General features: G+C 32.1%; 1 protein-coding gene across 2 annotated transcripts in view; it reads right to left on the bottom strand.

Annotated features, from left to right (window-relative positions):
* The window catches only part of LOC144434704 (lipoxygenase homology domain-containing protein 1-like), a 101,362-nt gene extending 79,337 nt beyond the window's left edge, over positions 1-22,025 (bottom strand). For both annotated transcript variants that reach the window (XR_013480838.1, XM_078123220.1), the window contains exons 1-2: positions 21,831-22,025; positions 6,183-6,386 (exon numbers count right to left, since the gene is read on the bottom strand). Coding sequence is in view for 1 of the 2 variants with exons in the window: in XM_078123220.1 (XP_077979346.1) it covers positions 6,183-6,297 (115 nt within the window). In the remaining variant the exon portion in view is untranslated. The remainder of the gene's footprint in view (positions 1-6,182; positions 6,387-21,830) is intronic.
* Positions 22,026-22,301: the final 276 nt, after the last annotated feature.

Below are 22,301 nucleotides of genomic sequence, written 5' to 3'. Positions count from 1 at the left end.
GAGATGTCAGAGTTATGTAATAGATGTAGAAATATGATATGTCAGAGTTATGTAATAGATGTAGAAATATGAGATGTCAGAGTTATGTAATAGATGTAGAAATATGAGATGTCAGAGTTATGTAATAGATGTAGAAATGTGAGATGTCAGAGTTATGTAATAGATGTAGAAATATGAGATGTCAGAGTTATGTAATAGATATAGAAATATGAGATGTCAGAGTTATGTAATAGATGTAGAAATGTGAGATGTCAGAGTTATGTAATAGATATAGAAATGTGAGATGTCAGAGTTATGTAATAGATGTAGAAATATGAGATGTCAGAGTTATGTAATAGATGTAGAAATGTGAGATGTCAGAGTTATGTAATAGATGTAGAAATGTGAGATGTCAGAGTTATGTAATAGATGTAGAAATATGAGATGTCAGAGTTATGTAATAGATGTAGAAATGTAAGATGTCAGAGTTATGTAATAGATGTAGAAATGTGAGATGTCAGAGTTATGTAATAGATGTAGAAATGTGAGATGTCAGAGTTATGTAATAGATGTAGAAATATGAGATGTCAGAGTTATGTAATAGATGTAGAAATGTGAGATGTCAGAGTTATGTAATAGATGTAGAAATATGATATGTCAGAGTTATGTAATAGATGTAGAAATATGAGATGTCAGAGTTATGTAATAGATGTAGAAATATGAGATGTCAGAGTTATGTAATAGATGTAGAAATATGAGATGTCAGAGTTATGTAATAGATGTAGAAATGTGAGATGTCAGAGTTATGTAATAGATGTAGAAATGTGAGATGTCAGAGTTATGTAATAGATGTAGAAATGTAAGATGTCAGAGTTATGTAATAGATGTAGAAATATGATATGTCAGAGTTATGTAATAGATGTAGAAATGTAAGATGTCAGAGTTATGTAATAGATGTAGAAATATGAGATGTCAGAGTTATGTAATAGATGTAGAAATGTAAGATGTCAGAGTTATGTAATAGATGTAGAAATGTAAGATGTCAGAGTTATGTAATAGATGTAGAAATATGAGATGTCAGAGTTATGTAATAGATGTAGAAATGTAAGATGTCAGAGTTATGTAATAGATGTAGAAATGTGAGATGTCAGAGTTATGTAATAGATGTAGAAATGTGATATGTCAGAGTTATGTAATAGATGTAGAAATATGAGATGTCAGAGTTATGTAATAGATGTAGAAATGTGAGATGTCAGAGTTATGTAATAGATGTAGAAATATGAGATGTCAGAGTTATGTAATAGATGTAGAAATGTAAGATGTCAGAATTATGTAATAGATGTAGAAATATGAGATGTCAGAGTTATGTAATAGATGTAGAAATATGAGATGTCAGAGTTATGTAATAGATGTAGAAATATGATATGTCAGAGTTATGTAATAGATGTAGAAATGTAAGATGTCAGTTATGTAATAGATGTAGAAATATGAGATGTCAGAGTTATGTAATAGATGTAGAAATATGAGATGTCAGAGTTATGTAATAGATGTAGAAATATGAGATGTCAGAGTTATGTAATAGATGTAGAAATGTGAGATGTCAGAGTTATGTAATAGATGTAGAAATATGAGATGTCAGAGTTATGTAATAGATGTAGAAATGTAAGATGTCAGAGTTATGTAATATATATAGAAATGTGATATGTCAGAGTTATGTAATAGATATAGAAATATGAGATGTCAGAGTTATGTAATAGATGTAGAAATGTGAGATGTCAGAGTTATGTAATAGATGTAGAAATGTGAGATGTCAGAGTTATGTAATAGATGTAGAAATATGATATGTCAGAGTTATGTAATAGATGTAGAAATGTGAGATGTCAGAGTTATGTAATAGATGTAGAAATATGATATGTCAGAGTTATGTAATATATATAGAAATGTGATATGTCAGAGTTATGTAATAGGTGTAGAAATGTGAGATGTCAGAGTTATGTAATAGATGTAGAAATGTGATATGTCAGAGTTATGTAATAGATGTAGAAATATGAGATGTCAGAGTTATGTAATAGACGTAGAAATGTGAGATGTCAGAGTTATGTAATAGATGTAGAAATATGAGATGTCAGAGTTATATAATAGATGTAGAAATGTGAGATGTCAGAGTTATGTAATAGATGTAGAAATATGATATGTCAGAGTTATGTAATAGATGTAGAAATATGATATGTCAGAGTTATGTAATAGATGTAGAAATGTGAGATGTCAGAGTTATGTAATAGATGTAGAAATGTGAGATGTCAGAGTTATGTAATAGATGTAGAAATATGATATGTCAGAGTTATGTAATAGATGTAGAAATGTGAGATGTCAGAGTTATGTAATAGATGTAGAAATATGATATGTCAGAGTTATGTAATATATATAGAAATGTGATATGTCAGAGTTATGTAATAGGTGTAGAAATGTGAGATGTCAGAGTTATGTAATAGATGTAGAAATGTGATATGTCAGAGTTATGTAATAGATGTAGAAATATGAGATGTCAGAGTTATGTAATAGACGTAGAAATGTGAGATGTCAGAGTTATGTAATAGATGTAGAAATATGAGATGTCAGAGTTATATAATAGATGTAGAAATGTGAGATGTCAGAGTTATGTAATAGATGTAGAAATATGAGATGTCAGAGTTATGTAATATATATAGAAATGTGATATGTCAGAGTTATGTAATAGATATAGAAATATGAGGTGTCAGAGTTATGTAATAGATGTAGAAATGTGAGATGTCAGAGTTATGTAATAGATGTAGAAATGTGAGATGTCAGAGTTATGTAATAGATGTAGAAATATGATATGTCAGAGTTATGTAATAGATGTAGAAATGTGAGATGTCAGAGTTATGTAATAGATGTAGAAATATGATATGTCAGAGTTATGTAATATATATAGAAATGTGATATGTCAGAGTTATGTAATAGGTGTAGAAATGTGAGATGTCAGAGTTATGTAATAGATGTAGAAATGTGATATGTCAGAGTTATGTAATAGATGTAGAAATATGAGATGTCAGAGTTATGTAATAGACGTAGAAATGAGAGATGTCAGAGTTATGTAATAGATGTAGAAATATGAGATGTCAGAGTTATATAATAGATGTAGAAATGTGAGATGTCAGAGTTATGTAATAGATGTAGAAATATGATATGTCAGAGTTATGTAATAGATGTAGAAATGTGAGATGTCAGAGTTATGTAATAGATGTAGAAATGTAAGATGTCAGAGTTATGTAATAGATGTAGAAATATGAGATGTCAGAGTTATGTAATAGATGTAGAAATGTGAGATGTCAGAGTTATGTAATAGATGTAGAAATGTGAGATGTCAGAGTTATGTAATAGATGTAGAAATGTGAGATGTCAGAGTTATGTAATAGATGTAGAAATGTGAGATGTCAGAGTTATGTAATAGATGTAGAAATGTGAGATGTCAGAGTTATGTAATAGATGTAGAAATGTAAGATGTCAGAGTTATGTAATAGATGTAGAAATATGATATGTCAGAGTTATGTAATAGATGTAGAAATGTAAGATGTCAGAGTTATGTAATAGATGTAGAAATATGAGATGTCAGAGTTATGTAATAGATGTAGAAATGTAAGATGTCAGAGTTATGTAATAGATGTAGAAATGTAAGATGTCAGAGTTATGTAATAGATGTAGAAATATGAGATGTCAGAGTTATGTAATAGATGTAGAAATGTGAGATGTCAGAGTTATGTAATAGATGTAGAAATGTGAGATGTCAGAGTTATGTAATAGATGTAGAAATATGAGATGTCAGAGTTATGTAATAGATGTAGAAATGTGAGATGTCAGAGTTATGTAATAGATGTAGAAATATGATATGTCAGAGTTATGTAATAGATGTAGAAATATGAGATGTCAGAGTTATGTAATAGATGTAGAAATATGAGATGTCAGAGTTATGTAATAGATGTAGAAATGTGAGATGTCAGAGTTATGTAATAGATGTAGAAATATGAGATGTCAGAGTTATGTAATAGATATAGAAATATGAGATGTCAGAGTTATGTAATAGATGTAGAAATGTGAGATGTCAGAGTTATGTAATAGATATAGAAATGTGAGATGTCAGAGTTATGTAATAGATGTAGAAATATGAGATGTCAGAGTTATGTAATAGATGTAGAAATGTGAGATGTCAGAGTTATGTAATAGATGTAGAAATGTGAGATGTCAGAGTTATGTAATAGATGTAGAAATATGAGATGTCAGAGTTATGTAATAGATGTAGAAATGTAAGATGTCAGAGTTATGTAATAGATGTAGAAATGTGAGATGTCAGAGTTATGTAATAGATGTAGAAATGTGAGATGTCAGAGTTATGTAATAGATGTAGAAATATGAGATGTCAGAGTTATGTAATAGATGTAGAAATGTGAGATGTCAGAGTTATGTAATAGATGTAGAAATATGATATGTCAGAGTTATGTAATAGATGTAGAAATATGAGATGTCAGAGTTATGTAATAGATGTAGAAATATGAGATGTCAGAGTTATGTAATAGATGTAGAAATGTGAGATGTCAGAGTTATGTAATAGATGTAGAAATATGAGATGTCAGAGTTATGTAATAGATATAGAAATATGAGATGTCAGAGTTATGTAATAGATGTAGAAATATGAGGTGTCAGAGTTATGTAATAGATGTAGAAATATGAGATGTCAGAGTTATGTAATAGATGTAGAAATATGAGATGTCAGAGTTATGTAATAGATGTAGAAATGTGAGATGTCAGAGTTATGTAATAGATGTAGAAATATGAGATGTCAGAGTTATGTAATAGATGTAGAAATGTGAGATGTCAGAGTTATGTAATAGATGTAGAAATGTGAGATGTCAGAGTTATGTAATAGATGTAGAAATGTGATATGTCAGAGTTATGTAATAGATGTAGAAATATGAGATGTCAGAGTTATGTAATAGATGTAGAAATGTGAGATGTCAGAGTTATGTAATAGATGTAGAAATGTAAGATGTCAGAGTTATGTAATAGATGTAGAAATGTGAGATGTCAGAGTTATGTAATAGATGTAGAAATGTGAGATGTCAGAGTTATGTAATAGATGTAGAAATGTGAGATGTCTGAGTTATTGAAATACACAATAATCAATTACCATATACCATAATTGGAGATACATGTACATGTAGTGCATCTTAAATTGACTGATATTTGTATGTACATTTGTACACAGTTCCAAATACACATATCAATTACTGATTTCGAAGTACTACAATCTTTGTATTTGCATTTGGAAATATCTACAAATAAAGCTAGTAAGCATGAAACAGAACAGTGGCAGGCTTGATAACAATCTTATTAATATTACTGCCAATCATCTAACTGGACATTGTTACATGTTCTTTGTAGGTGGTAGCATCATTATTGTTCATCTGTAATGTAATGACATGTTCTGAGTATACGGCCTGTTGCTTGTACCTTTCAATGTATGTTGTTACATAGCCATTGGTTGGGTAACAATCTGTTCAAATAATTAATGGGTAACTCATCCAAATTGTCAGACGATGAAATGTAGCAATATTAGTATGATCTGTATTACGTCTGATGACTTTCAGGTTTACTATCTTCAATTGTAAACTATTTACATTGTAGTTTCAATAAAGCTTATGGACACATTGAGTGGATGCAAACTTAAGACTGTCTGCTTTATTAACCTAACAAACCAACACACCTGTACCTGACAACAAACCAATATACATGTACCTGGTAACAAACAAACATACCTGATAACAAACAAACATACATGTACCGTACAACAAACCAACATACCTGGTAACAAACAAACATACATGTACCTTACAACAAACCAACATACCTGATAACAAACAAACATACCTGAAAACAAACCAACATACCTGATAACAAACCAACATACCTGATAACAAACCAACATACCTGATAACAAACCAACATACCTGATAACAAACCAACATACCTGATAACAAACAAACATACCTGAAAACAAACAAACATACCTGATAACAAACCAACATACCTGATAACAAACCAACATACCTGATAACAAACAAACATACCTGAAAACAAACCAACATACCTGATAACAAACCAACATACCTGATAACAAACCAACATACCTGATCTTGGCCTGGGTCTACCTGTTGCATATGGTGGGTAAGGATCTCTTGATTTCATTGGTTGCACAGTGGTCCTGGGATTAACCAGTAAATGTTTCACCCCCTCAGAATTCATCCTCCTTCTCTATCTCACTCTTGTTAATTGAATCCAAGTATTACACACAACTCATAATTGATGACAGCACAGCTATAAATTACATGTACCTATACAGAGAAAGAAAATGAAATTATAATTATATGTTTATATTTCTTGGTTTGATTTGACATAAGCTGAATTAAACAATTCTACAAACATTTCAGAACTTTACATCAGACCATGTATATGTATATATAGTACAGGTACATGTATATATAGTACAGGTACATGTATATATAGTACAGGTACATGTATATATAGTACAGGTACATGTATATATAGTACAGGTACATGTACAGACCATGTATATATAGTACAGGTACATGTACAGACCATGTATATATAGTACAGGTACATGTACAGACCATGTATATATAGTACAGGTACATGTACAGACCATGTATATATAGTACAGGTACATGTACAGACCATGTATATATAGTACAGGTACATGTACAGACCATGTATATATAGTACAGGTACATGTACAGACCATGTATATATAGTACAGGTACATGTACAGACCATGTATATATAGTACAGGTATATGTACAGACCATGTATATATAGTACAGGTACATGTACAGACCATGTATATATAGTACAGGTACATGTACAGACCATGTATATATAGTACAGGTAAATGTACAGACCATGTATATATAGTACAGGTAAATGTACAGACCATGTATATATAGTACAGGTACATGTACAGGTAAATGTATATATAGTACAGGTACATGTACAGACCATGTATATATAGTACAGGTACATGTACAGACCATGTATATATAGTACAGGTACATGTACAGACCATGTATATATAGTACAGGTACATGTACAGACCATGTATATATAGTACAGGTAAATGTACAGACCATGTATATATAGTACAGGTACATGTACAGACCATGTATATATAGTACAGGTACATATTATATATAGTACAGGTACAGGTACAGACCATGTATATATAGTACATGTAGTACTATTCATTTGTCTTTCTATTCCTGTTGTTATCTTTGCAATAAACATGATTATTTGGCTGTTGCTATGGGCGTGGTCTTGTTGCTAGGCAAATTTACATACATTTTTTTGAACGTTTATTCAATTGTCTATTAATCCCTGTTATCTCTGTGAAATACATGACCGTTTGGCTGTTGCTATGGGCGTGGTCATGGTTGCTACGGTATTTGCATACATTTTTTGAATGTTTATTCATTTGCCTACCATATGATTTTGTTATTTGACCAAAATATACTGCCATTTGGTTGTTGCTAAGGGCGTGGTCATGGTTGCTAGGGCCAATTTTGTCAAAATGTTTTGAAGAATAACATGCAGAAACATCTCACCAAGTTTCAGACTCAGTGACCAAGTACTTTTTGAGATATAAGTTTTTGGCCAAAAATGAACATTTTTACACCTAATTTGCATATCACTCATGGAATCATGGTATGCTTAATATTTCTTAAGTCCATACATCCCTAGATACATTCCCATTAAATTTCAGCCCAATCTGCTCAGTAGTTTTGGAATTATAGATTTTTAACCAAAAAGACACATTTTTAGCCCTAATTTGCATATCACTGATGGAATCATCCCATCATGGACAAATCTTACTTTACATCCCCTTAAGAATGTTCCCACCAAATTTCGCACCAATCTGCCCAGTAGTTTCTGAGTTTAAGTTTTTTGACCAAAAATCACATTTTTTGACCCAAATCATACATCTGTGATGCGATCATTTTGATTTGAACAATTTCCCAACTAGACACCCAAGGTAATGGACCCACCAAATATCATGGCAATCGGTTCAGAAGTTTTTGAGTTTAAGTTGTTTACACACATACACACACACACACACACACAGACAGACAGACAGACAGACAGACGCCGGGCGATCCCTCAGTTCAGTTGTGCTAAAAATTGAACAATGTTCCAGCAGTAGTCAAAGCATGAGAAACTCTACAACTTGCTGGAAAACAAGGGAACACAAACAACCTGAAATCCAGACTGAGAAGTGATATTGAAAATGCATACACATTAAGAAGCTGAAGAAATATTCCTTTCACACAAAAGATATCTGGATATACTGAAGAAGGAAGATGCCCTAAATGATGAAAGGGAGATTCTCACCATCATCAACAATAGAGAAATGTGGAAGAAATAAGCAAAAGTGTGCTATTGATGAAACTGTGGTTCTTCTGTCCACAGACGAATGATGATTTAAATAATTGAATACTTTCACACATATACAGTACATGTAGGTTAATATGTATATTTTATGTTAGAGTACAAAATGTACCTTCACACAAGGAATTGAATTTATGTACATGTACATTTATAGAGTGCTCTGTAATGTGTCATTTTCAACATCAGAGTTCACATTTAACTTTTACACTTGGTAGTCAGATTTTACCAGGGGTTGACTATTAGTATTAGGAAAATATGGGGTTTATTAAAACAAATAAATAAATAAACAATATGTAATATATCAAACCCAGTTAGCCAGGGGACCGTGTAGAATGGCTCGAGTCCATGTTTGTGTTCATGCAGTGTGTGTGTGGGCGACATGAACGTATCCACTCATCAAAATATGCCCATTCCCGACGATCTATTATTGACGATCTTTTTCTGTACGTGTGAATTCGCCTTTTCAGGCATACAATGTATAAATAACCACAGAATCACATTTAGAAGAAATAGACACATATTTTGATATAATATAATAGCAATAACCCCCACGAAGGTGGGTATACACTCGAATTTGGTACAATTCGCTCCATATAGCACTCGCCATTCGGCTCGTGCTATATGTCGCGAATTGTACCATAATCTTGTGTATACCTGCCTTCGGCGGAGGTTATTGCTTAAACATCACACGACAGGATACAATTGGGAAGAGACATACATTTGTAAATCCACTGTTAAATGTTCCAGGAGTTCATTCACACATCTTTGACCAAAAGTTACTGTTTTAAAACAATGAGAAATTAGTGTTTTGAATCCAGTTCTGATCATTGCTGTACAAAGTTGTTTTATATCATTGGGGGAAGGCCTGATGTTACTTGGGGCATTTACAATGTGCATACACTGTATTTCAATGTTACTCTGGGCATGTACATTTGTACAATGAACGTATTTCAATGTTACTCAGGGCATGTACATGTACCATGTACACATGTATGTAATGTACATGTATTTACCAATTCCAATGTATAATGGGAAAAGTGACCAGTTACAAAACATACATTGTAATTGTTAGATTAATATTTTGAAATATTTTTCAAAGGTACAAACTTATTGACAAAGATTTTCACCAACACAGCAATGATAAACTATACATACATATATTGTACACTCCCCTTACAGTATGTTGCAAACTATTGCTATTTGTAAAATATCACATTTTATCAAAAAATATTTCTCCTCATCCAAGATTTCCTTGTGTCATCTCCCATTGTGAAATACAGTATACGTTATAGTGCATATCAGAGAGTTGCTGAGTTTAATAGTAGAATGGAAATCTGAGACACCCTTTATAACATATCCATACATGTACAGTTTATGGTAATGACATACATTGTACTTGTATGAAATAATGGCAGCTAAGCCCTTAGGGGTCATCACAATAACATCCATAATGGTTTCAGACTGAAATCAGAATCAAAATGAAACTTGCCTTTTCAAAGCCTGCCTTTCAATTTAAAAAACTTCCACTACCTATATGTACATTGTACATGTAATGTCAGCAATTTAAAGATCAAAAACCTCCACTACCTATATGTATATTGTACATGTAATGTCAGCAATTTAAAGATCAAAAACCTCCACTACCTATATGTATATTGTACATGTAATGTCAGCAATTTAAAGATCAAAAACCTCCACTACCTATATGTATATTGTACATGTAATGTCAGCAATTTAAAGATCAAAAACCTCCACTACCTATATGTATATTGTACATGTAATGTCAGCAATTTATAGATCAAAAACATCCACTACCTATATGTATATTGTACATGCAATGTCAGCAATTTAAAGATCAAAAACCTCCACTACCTATATGTATATTGTACATGTAATGTCAGCAATTTAAAGATCAAAAACCTCCACTACCTATATGTACATTGTACATGCAATGTCAGCAATTTAAAGATCAAAAACCTCCACTACCTATATGTATATTGTACATGCAATGTCAGCAATTTAAAGATCAAAAACCTCCACTACCTATATGTATATTGTACATGCAATGTCAGCAATTTAAAGATCAAAAACCTCAACTACCTATATGTATATTGTACATGTAATGTCAGCAATTTAAAGATCAAAAACCTCCACTACCTATATGTACATTGTACATGCAATGTCAGCAATTTAAAGATCAAAAACCTCCACTACCTATATGTACATTGTACATGCAATGTCAGCAATTTAAAGATCAAAAACCTCCACTACCTATACATGTATGTACATTGTACATGTAATGTCAGCAATTTAAAGATCAAAAACCTCCACTACCTATATGTATATTGTACATGTAATGTCAGCAATTTAAAGATCAAAAACCTCCACTACCTATATGTACATTGTACATGTAATGTCAGCAATTTAAAGATCAAAAACCTCCACTACCTGTATGTACATTGTACATGTAATGTCAGCAATTTAAAGATCAAAAACCTCCACTACCTATATGTATATTGTACATGCAATGTCAGCAATTTAAAGATCAAAAACCTCCACTACCTATATGTACATTGTACATGTAATGTCAGCAATTTAAAGATCAAAAACATCCACTACCTATATGTATATTGTACATGTAATGTCAGCAATTTAAAGATCAAAAACCTCCACTACCTATATGTATATTGTACATGTAATGTCAGCAATTTAAAGATCAAAAACCTCCACTACCTATATGTACATTGTACATGTAATGTCAGCAATTTAAAGATCAAAAACATCCACTACCTATATGTATATTGTACATGCAATGTCAGCAATTTAAAGATCAAAAACCTCCACTACCTATATGTATATTGTACATGCAATGTCAGCAATTTAAAGATCAAAAACCTCCACTACCTATATGTACATTGTACATGTAATGTCAGCAATTTAAAGATCAAAAACCTCCACTACCTATATGTACATTGTACATGCAATGTCAGCAATTTAAAGATCAAAAACCTCCACTACCTATATGTATATTGTACATGTAATGTCAGCAATTTAAAGATCAAAAACCTCCACTACCTATATGTACATTGTACATGTAATGTCAGCAATTTAAAGATCAAAAACCTCCACTACCTATATGTATATTGTACATGTAATGTCAGCAATTTAAAGATCAAAAACCTCCACTACCTATATGTACATTGTACATGTAATGTCAGCAATTTAAAGATCAAAAACATCCACTACCTATATGTATATTGTACATGTAATGTCAGCAATTTAAAGAATAAAAACCTCCACTACCTATATGTATATTGTACATGTAATGTCAGCAATTTAAAGATCAAAAACCTCCACTACCTATATGTACATTGTACATGTAATGTCAGCAATTTAAAGATCAAAAACCTCCACTACCTATATGTATATTGTACATGTAATGTCAGCAATTTAAAGATCAAAAACCTCCACTACCTATATGTACATTGTACATGTAATGTCAGCAATTTAAAGATCAAAAACCTCCACTACCTATATGTACATTGTACATGCAATGTCAGCAATTTAAAGATCAAAAACCTCCACTACCTATACATGTATGTATATTGTACATGTAATGTCAGCAATTTAAAGATCAAAAACCTCCACTACCTATATGTACATTGTACATGTAATGTCAGCAATTTAAAGATCAAAAACCTCCACTACCTATATGTATATTGTACATGCAATGTCAGCAATTTAAAGATCAAAAACCTCCACTACCTATATGTATATTGTACATGTAATGTCAGCAATTTAAAGATCAAAAACCTCCACTACCTATATGTATATTGTACATGTAATGTCAGCAATTTAAAGATCAAAAACCTCCACTACCTATATGTATATTGTACATGTAATGTCAGCAATTTAAAGATCAAAAACCTCCACTACCTATATGTACATTGTACATGCAATGTCAGCAATTTAAAGATCAAAAACATCCACTACCTATATGTATATTGTACATGTAATGTCAGCAATTTAAAGATCAAAAACTTCCACTACCTATACATGTATGTACATTGTACATGCAATGTCAGCAATTTAAAGATCAAAAACCTCCACTACCTATATGTATATTGTACATGTAATGTCAGCAATTTAAAGATCAAAAACCTCCACTACCTATATGTATATTGTACATGCAATGTCAGCAATTTAAAGATCAAAAACCTCCACTACCTATATGTATATTGTACATGTAATGTCAGCAATTTAAAGATCAAAAACATCCACTACCTATATGTATATTGTACATGTAATGTCAGCAATTTAAAGATCAAAAACCTCCACTACCTATATGTACATTGTACATGCAATGTCAGCAATTTAAAGATCAAAAACCTCCACTACCTATATGTATATTGTACATGCAATGTCAGCAATTTAAAGATCAAAAACCTCCACTACCTATATGTACATTGTACATGTAATGTCAGCAATTTAAAGATCAAAAACCTCCACTACCTATACATGTATGTACATTGTACATGTAATGTCAGCAATTTAAAGATCAAAAACCTCCACTACCTATACATGTATGTACATTGTACATGCAATGTCAGCAATTTAAAGATCAAAAACCTCCACTACCTATACATGTATGTACATTGTACATGTAATGTCAGCAATTTAAAGATCAAAAACCTCCACTACCTATATGTATATTGTACATGCAATGTCAGCAATTTAAAGATCAAAAACCTCCACTACCTATATGTATATTGTACATGTAATGTCAGCAATTTAAAGATCAAAAACCTCCACTACCTATATGTATATTGTACATGCAATGTCAGCAATTTAAAGATCAAAAACCTCCACTACCTATATGTATATTGTACATGCAATGTCAGCAATTTAAAGATCAAAAACCTCCACTACCTATATGTACATTGTACATGCAATGTCAGCAATTTAAAGATCAAAAACATCCACTACCTATATGTATATTGTACATGTAATGTCAGCAATTTAAAGATCAAAAACCTCCACTACCTATATGTATATTGTACATGCAATGTCAGCAATTTAAAGATCAAAAACCTCCACTACCTATATGTACATTGTACATGCAATGTCAGCAATTTAAAGATCAAAAACCTCCACTACCTATATGTACATTGTACATGTAATGTCAGCAATTTAAAGATCAAAAACCTCCACTACCTATATGTACATTGTACATGCAATGTCAGCAATTTAAAGATCAAAAACATCCACTACCTATATGTATATTGTACATGTAATGTCAGCAATTTAAAGATCAAAAACCTCCACTACCTATATGTACATTGTACATGCAATGTCAGCAATTTAAAGATATACGACAATGAAATGTTAGTAATATCAAACTGTACTTTGTTACCCAAGAAGTGACATAGTAAAGTCTGGTAAATAATGAATATTCCTTTATTTATGAAATGTAAAGGCAGTAATAATTTTGAACAAAAATATTATGACATGACTAAACTCTAGTCTGGCATGGAATTCATTTTGCCTATGTCACTGATTTGTTGAATGTTCTATTCTATTAAAAAAAATGATTATTATAAATTCCAATGAAATAAAAATGACTTCTTTACTCAAAGTTCAACCATTTAAAATAAAAAAACAGTAGGTCCAGACAGAACAACCAAGGATTAGAATGAAAATATTCTATTATTTCATAGAGTATTGTACATTAGAGTATGCTAGATAGTGTCAAAATACAGCCATTATATATTTGATCTAGATAGTGTCAAAATACAGCCATTATATATTTGAGCTAGATAGTGTCAAAATAAACACCATTATGTATTTGAGCTAGATAGTGTCAAAATACAGCCATTATGTACATGTATTTGAGCTAGATAGTGTCAAAATAAACACCATTATGTATTTGAGCTAGATGTATGTACATGTAGATACATGTACATGTAGTGTCAAAATCTAGCCATTAATCTGACATACATTTAAATGACTAAATAGATGTACCGGGTACTACTAAAACATACTTTACAGGAAATACTTCCATTGGGATTTTCTCAACTGTAACTAACATGTACATTTTGTACACATATTATAAATCAAATATTCAATACTCATATCATTTCCAACTGAGAATAAAATCAATTTGTAGTTGAACACATAAAATGGATGATAAGCAATAATTATATAATTTATAAATGTACAAAAGTATTTGCTGAAAGAGTATACAGCATTTCAACCTCATCTTTTTTAAATATTTCAACTGGGGGGAAGGTCATGTTTTAGAGAAAGGAGAGTCACATTGTAGACAGCAATCAGGAGAGGACCACATTTTACTCAACAGACAGGGCTTGGTGTATTCATTCAAATGCATTCTTTGAAGTACATTGTAATTTCACTTCAAACACTAAGAAATACGGCTGTACATGTATTATACACCAACTGGTTAGATGTACTGATTTCTAATTTACACTTGTACAGTACTACATGTATGTTTATTAACCCTTCTATGTAGTTTTATTTCCTTTTATCTACTGTACATGTAACATAGTAACAATGATATATAAGGATCGCTATCTGTTTTATACACTTTACAATGTACATTGTAGGTATGTCTACATGTATAATATAAAAGTACATTTGTATAATGTACTTGTACTAGCTCTTCTCCCTTGCCGACTTCAGAATACATACATTTTGTACATGTACATACAAACACACCAATATTTGCCGACATACAAATGTACATGTACATTGTATACTGCGTGTATATACATGTACATATACTTTACAACTACCAAAGTGAAAGTAACACCTAACTGAATCAACAAGTGGGTGTATTCATGCAGTTACAGGTATTGTTTACAACTATTTGCTTTGTAATGGTCACTTTGCCAGGTTGCCTTATACAAAAAATGTAATTGTCTACAAAGTTATCAACTCTACAATGTTATCAACACTACAAAACTATGAATTTAGAATCTTGGAACAACTAGTATTCATTTTAACCATGTCATGTGTTCAATGTATTAACATTAATAAACAAGGCAAGGTTCATACATTTGTATACCCTATTTCTTTTATTGTTCTGTTGCCATGGCAACTTTAACAAACACAAAAGCAGAAATTCCCAAGTAGGCTTAGCAACTACATGTACGTATATGTGACCACCAACATAATCCATTTGTGTGTGCATATACAGATATACACCATGTATAGTTGTCCACCTAGTAAATACAAATGTATGATATGGCATACATTGTACACAACTGTGTATTGTATTAATATTACTACCACAAATTCTTTATTTTCTCTTGGTATCTGTTTTTTTGTTCTAAGTCTCTCTGTTTACGTTTAGTGAACATTACATGTACATATATGTACCAGTACTAAAAATACAATATGTATGTTTATACATGTACATGTAGCCTTTTTCAGTTTTTGCCCTAAACATTTGAACTAGGTAAAATCTACCTGAGATCCCTAGTCATATTTACAATGTACCAGGGTACCCTACCCAGACTATGGTTACAGTTTTTGCAGATTTACCCCTTCCTGTTACCAGGGTATCCTACCCAGACTATGGTTACAGTTTTTGCAGATTTACCCCTTCCTGTTACCAGGGTACCCTACCCAGACTATGGTTACAGTTTTTGCAGATTTACCCCTTCCTGTTACCAGGGTACCCTACCCAGACTATGGTTACAGTTTTTGCAGATTTACTCCTTCTGTTACCAGAGTACCCTACCCAGACTATGGTTACAGTTTTTACAGATTTACCCCTTCCTGTTACCAGGGTACCCTACCCAGACTATGGTTACAGTTTTTGCAGATTTACCCCTTCCTGTTACCAGGGTACCCTACCCAGACTATGGTTACAGTTTTTACAGATTTACCCCTTCCTGTTACCAGTCCTATTAGCAAACACACTGACATTAGATAATTTACTGTTACAGTAATACAATTACATGATTTTTACCTCTCAGACCTGTTCCCCAGCAAAGACACTGTTTGAACATTTTTCAGTTGATTTGTCTTCTTCAAGATATACACTACAGGTACATTTGTACTATACATGTAAATGTATGTTTATGAACTCTCACCTGAGTTCATACAATGTATATGAACACATTATAACAATCCAATTTTCATTGACATCTCATCAGTATACTAGTATACATTATATTTGTGCATACAAATGTAGTTATATAGTTTTAATAAGTTACTGTTCACCCCTCAAAAAATCCTTGACTGTGTGAGTAGAAATGTTTATCTGTATTTCTTGTACATACACTTTGTCATATATTACAATAACCTGGCTATAAGTTGGTTGCATTCTCTTCATTAACAAGTACTTTGTACTTTGTACACTTTGTAAGTGAAGCTTTCAGTGGACATTTTGGGTCCATTTGTATAATAGCTACATTGTACATGTACATGATGAACTAAATCAATTTGGTTTAATTGGTTTAATTCTATCACAGCCTCGGAGCTTTGCATAAATGGCTAAAACTTGGGCTGTTTTTATGTACCGAAAACAACCAAGTTTTACATGAAACTATTTATGTGACCCTCCAAGGACTGTGAAACTTAGTCTAAAAATATTCTATACTTAATTTTAATGTAGTCCACAACATATGTACGTCTTACTCTTACTCCACACAGTGAAGAGCTCACACAGCCATGAATGATTGATTGACGATGTTACTGCAGCCTTCATATGCTGATAAATTGCTCTCTGTGCATGACTGATATCACCTTACCTTCGTCAAGGCATGACAGAGCACAAGGATCAATTGCACAATGGAATGTAACAGTCTTACAAGTAAGTTGGATACAATGTACAACTGTAGAGAGAAAGAAATTGATCTTTGAACTTACAAATGTACATGTACTGACCAACCATTGTCTGAAAGCTAATGACATTGATAATGATATACAAATAACAGCATGATTTTTCTGCCTTATTTTTTATTTTTTGTTATCTTCTAGTGGTTCTACATTGTTTTTCCTATTTAGTTACATTCTTGATTTTCTATCTTATAGTATACAATATAATTATATATCTCAGTGATTTTGTAATCTTATGAATATGAAGACCTAGTAACAATCTCTAAAGCTACATGTAATCTTGTATTAGTCTTGTATCAAGCATTATATCATATAAGATGGTTTTGAAATTGAGATGTATTTAGTTCAACTTAACACCCAATCACTAAAATCCCATTTTTGTCTTTAAATCCCACAGATTTTCCATTTTGATCTGTTTCTAGCATTCTCTATAAAGGACAAATCAAGTTCAATGTTGAATTGGATGACGGACCTTTATTGGACGGCCATCAAAGGTTTAAATCCAGTATTTTAAACTTTAAATACAACCTGAATTTCATCAATCTGTCCACTTCTTCTGAAGTCAATCCATTTTGAATATATATGCTGTATCAGCAGCCAAGAATTACAATGTATAACCTACAGGTATTGCATAAAAAACACAATACTAGTGGTAACGTATGCAGCTGAGAGTTATAACCTACAGGTATTGCATAAAATAGTGGTAGCCATGTTACTGTAGTCTGTACGATACAGACAGAATTAAAACAAGTTGCACCGATAGTGATGTGGTAGCCATGTTACTTGTAGTCTGTATGATACAGACAGAATTAAAACGCTGCATTGATAGTGATGTGGTAGCCATGTTACTTGTAGTCTGTATGATACAGACAGAATTAAAACGCTGCATTGATAGTGATGTGGTAGCCATGTTACTTGTAAGTTGTAGTCTGTATGATACAGACAGAATTAAAACGCTGCATTGATAGTGATGTGGTAGCTATGTTACTGTAGTCTGTATGATACAGACAGAATTAAAACGCTGCATTGATAGTGATGTGGTAGCTATGTTACTGTAGTCTGTATGATACAGACAGAATTAAAACGCTGCATTGATAGTGATGTGGTAGCCATGTTACTTGTAGTCTGTATGATACAGACAGAATTAAAACGCTGCATTGATAGTGATGTGGTAGCTATGTTACTGTAGTCTGTATGATACAGACAGAATTAAAACGCTGCATTGATAGTGATGTGGTCGCTATGTTACTGTAGTCTGTACGATACAGACAGAATTAAAACGCTGCATTGATAGTGATGTGGTAGCTATGTTACTGTAGTCTGTATGATACAGACAGAATTAAAACGCTGCATTGATAGTGATGTGGTAGCTATGTTACTGTAGTCTGTATGATACAGACAGAATTAAAACGCTGCATTGATAGTGATGTGGTAGCTATGTTACTGTAGTCTGTATGATACAGACAGAATTAAAACGCTGCATTGATAGTGATGTGGTACCCATGTTACTTGTAGTCTGTACGATTCAGATAGAATTAAAACGCTGCATTGATAGTGATGTGGTAGCCATGTTACTTGTAGTCTGTACGATACAAATAGAATTAAAACGCTGCATTGATAGTGATGTGGTAGCTATGTTACTGTAGTCTGTATGATACAGACAGAATAATTTACAGTCAACACTCATCATAGTCTATGTACATGTACACAGTGTACATGTATATTTATATTGTTAAGAGTTTTCTATTTTATAATTATCAATTATCCAATCACTATCTATGCTATTCAAAGTGTCATGCATTGCTTGACTACAAACAGTATACATGTATGGATCATATTACTGACAACACAGACTAGTAAAAAAAACTTTAAAACATTAAAAACATTGGCATCCAGACTAACTACATATACAACTGTATATGTAAAAGGTTACAGCCTCAAGGGTTTTACCATGGTAGAATTCTACATATTTTCTGCAAAAGCCTGACAAGTCTTCATAGAAGATATACACATGTACAAGTACATGTATTGTAGCCACCCCCCTCCCCCCTTCCACCCCCAGTACTTTACATATACATGTATGTCTGTATGACTAATGGATGAATTGATTTGTTGTTAAACTTTGATTCAGAAGATACATTGTATATAATTCAGGGTGAAATACACAGATACATGTACAAATAGAAAGCAAATAGTTTCACCATCACTGGTACAGCAAATAGTTTCACCATCACTGGTACAGTACAATGTATATACAATGTAGTTTCACCATCACTGGTACAGCAAATAGTTTCACCATCACTGGTACAGTACAGTACATGTACAATGTACATGTATATAGTTTCACCGTCATTTTTTGTTGGAGACAAAAGTCAGCTGAGCTGTATATATCATATTCAAATTTCAATGATCTGGTAAGATTATATTGTCATTTTGGTTGCTAAAGATATGTTTTCATTGAATTATTTTAAATCTAAGTGTATAAAGAAATAAGTAACATTCATTTCAGTAAAGAAATCATTTTGTGTTTTATCCAGATACTGTAAAAACCTGTTATGTATAACTCTTTATACTCCAATACAAATCTTTTAAATACAAAAACAAAAAAAACATACATGTACATGTATATAAAACAGGTGGTTGACAGATATACAGTAATTATCAAATATGTCGAGTTTTCTGCCTCAAGCTGTCATCAATGTACTACTCTACAAGCTTGGTGATGGTCTGTCACCATTTTCAGATTTTGTTACATTTACTATTAATAAAATAAACTTATATACAGTATGTTTGATGCTTTAAGTGAAAATAAAAGTGAATTTAACACTAAACACTTAATATTATTAAAATGTGAAAGCTTCCAGATTTATTTAGAAGTGTAGTAGGAAATCACTGTAGCAGGAACAATATATCATTTTAAATTCAATTGGGGTTCATTTTTGAACAATCAATATGTTCAAGACAATATGAAAAATAACAATGTTTGACAGAAATATCAAGTTTTAGTTGCAGTTTTCATTTTCAGAATTACCTCTGGTAATAATATTAAAGTTGGTACACTGCTGGCACTAGCCAAACTCTCTTATTTTAGTTTATTTCAATCAATGAAGGCAACAAGTAAGACAGGTAATTATATTTTACAGATTTTTATCAGTCAACAACCAAAATTTGTAATGAAGCCTTTTACTAACATTGCTAATTCAGACTTTGGGATTATTTTCTTTTTAAGTTATTCATACGAAATTATTCATATGAACATGTTCAATCTTAAAACACATCTATACAATTATATACAATCATCAATGTACAATGTAGCAATTCATATTTCACTGCAGTACCATTTCACTCCCACCCCCACCCCATATCTCCACACACCCCATATATGTATCTCCATCCCAATCAAATCAACGTATATATCTAGGAAATAGAAAGTACTTGCATGGGTAGGTGGTAAATATCCTCCACAAAATGTTACTGGTATTCAAGTGTGAATTCATTTCAGTTTACACCAGCTGTTTTTCCATATATTTCTATCAATTCTATAGTCAGTACTTTGTAGCAGTACTAATTATCTCACTAGATGTTACCAAGGAAACTATCAATAAGACTCAAGTATTACTTTAAAACATCCAAACATACACATATCATATCCTAGATATATAAAGACTATCACCTTCTAATTATACTTCCAAATTAGTTGTAGTACATCACTAGTGATAAGGAAATAACTGATTGACTCAAATATTAGGTTTGCTTATCAAAACAATTTGCTTAAAATTTGTGACACACACACACACACACACACACACACACACACACACACACACACACACACACACATCTTTTTGGTACAAATGAAAACATTGCATTAAGTAATTCACATTCACTAACTATACCATGAAAATTATATTAAAATACAATGCAATATTTTTAAAATATATGTTTTAAATATGCAGGTCTTTCATTTTGATTGTCTGAATGTACATTCTCCAAACATAACACATTACAAATACGAACAGATATACAGATATATTTTAACAAATAAAAAACAAAATAAATAAACCCAAACAAAATCTGAGATGATAAAGTGTTTTGCCAAGTTATTAAATAAACAAAACATGTTACAACAAACACGCTGCGGTTTGAATTTCACCTGGGGCCCTATTCCTAAAGTGTGACGATCAATGCCAATGCAATAGCGACAGCAAGTACAATGTGCTTTTCAGGCCCAGTTCAGAACCAAACCATATGCCTTTTCGGTGACCAGGGTTGTTTTACGTGGCCAGTTAAATGATTTGACCACTGTGTTACATTGCATTGCAAAACATTCAATCGATTACAACAATTATGTAACTGGTTACCGGCTATCCAGCTTACGTGCTAAATGGTACATGTATGTATCAGTACAATGGGTTGACTTGGGGCAAGGGCTATAGCTAGATACGTATGCTTACCGTTCGTTCACTTTGGCTCTCCCTCTTGTGTGTCCCAACGTTTGTAGTCGCACTAGATTAAAGAAGCTTCGTAAACAAGATAAATCCTGCTGATGGTATTCGACTGTTAATAACTTAATAGTGCTTCGATCTACGCAAACCACGAAAACTACGAAATGACTTCACGTGTATACTCCGTTTACCCAAAGCAGTTTCGAAGCGCCATAACAATGTTTTGAACGTTGCCAACCTGCGTAACACGCATGCGTACATGCATTATTTAATTGGTGGCGTCATCAGGGATCGATTTGAATGTGCAGAACACCAATTGTTTGATTGCCTAATTTTCCACATATATGCCGTCTGTAGGAAAGTAGACACGGATCTAGTCCATAGAAATTATCTATTACATTCACCAACTGTTGACGGTGAACTTTTAAATGTACAATATTCATTAACATAGCTTTCAAGCCGAATTTCTGCCCGCAAAAA

This window comes from Glandiceps talaboti, chromosome 4, assembly GCF_964340395.1.
Source record: "Glandiceps talaboti chromosome 4, keGlaTala1.1, whole genome shotgun sequence".
Lineage (NCBI taxonomy): Eukaryota > Metazoa > Hemichordata > Enteropneusta > Spengelidae > Glandiceps > Glandiceps talaboti.
This window is presented reverse-complemented; position numbering and strand designations above follow the sequence as displayed.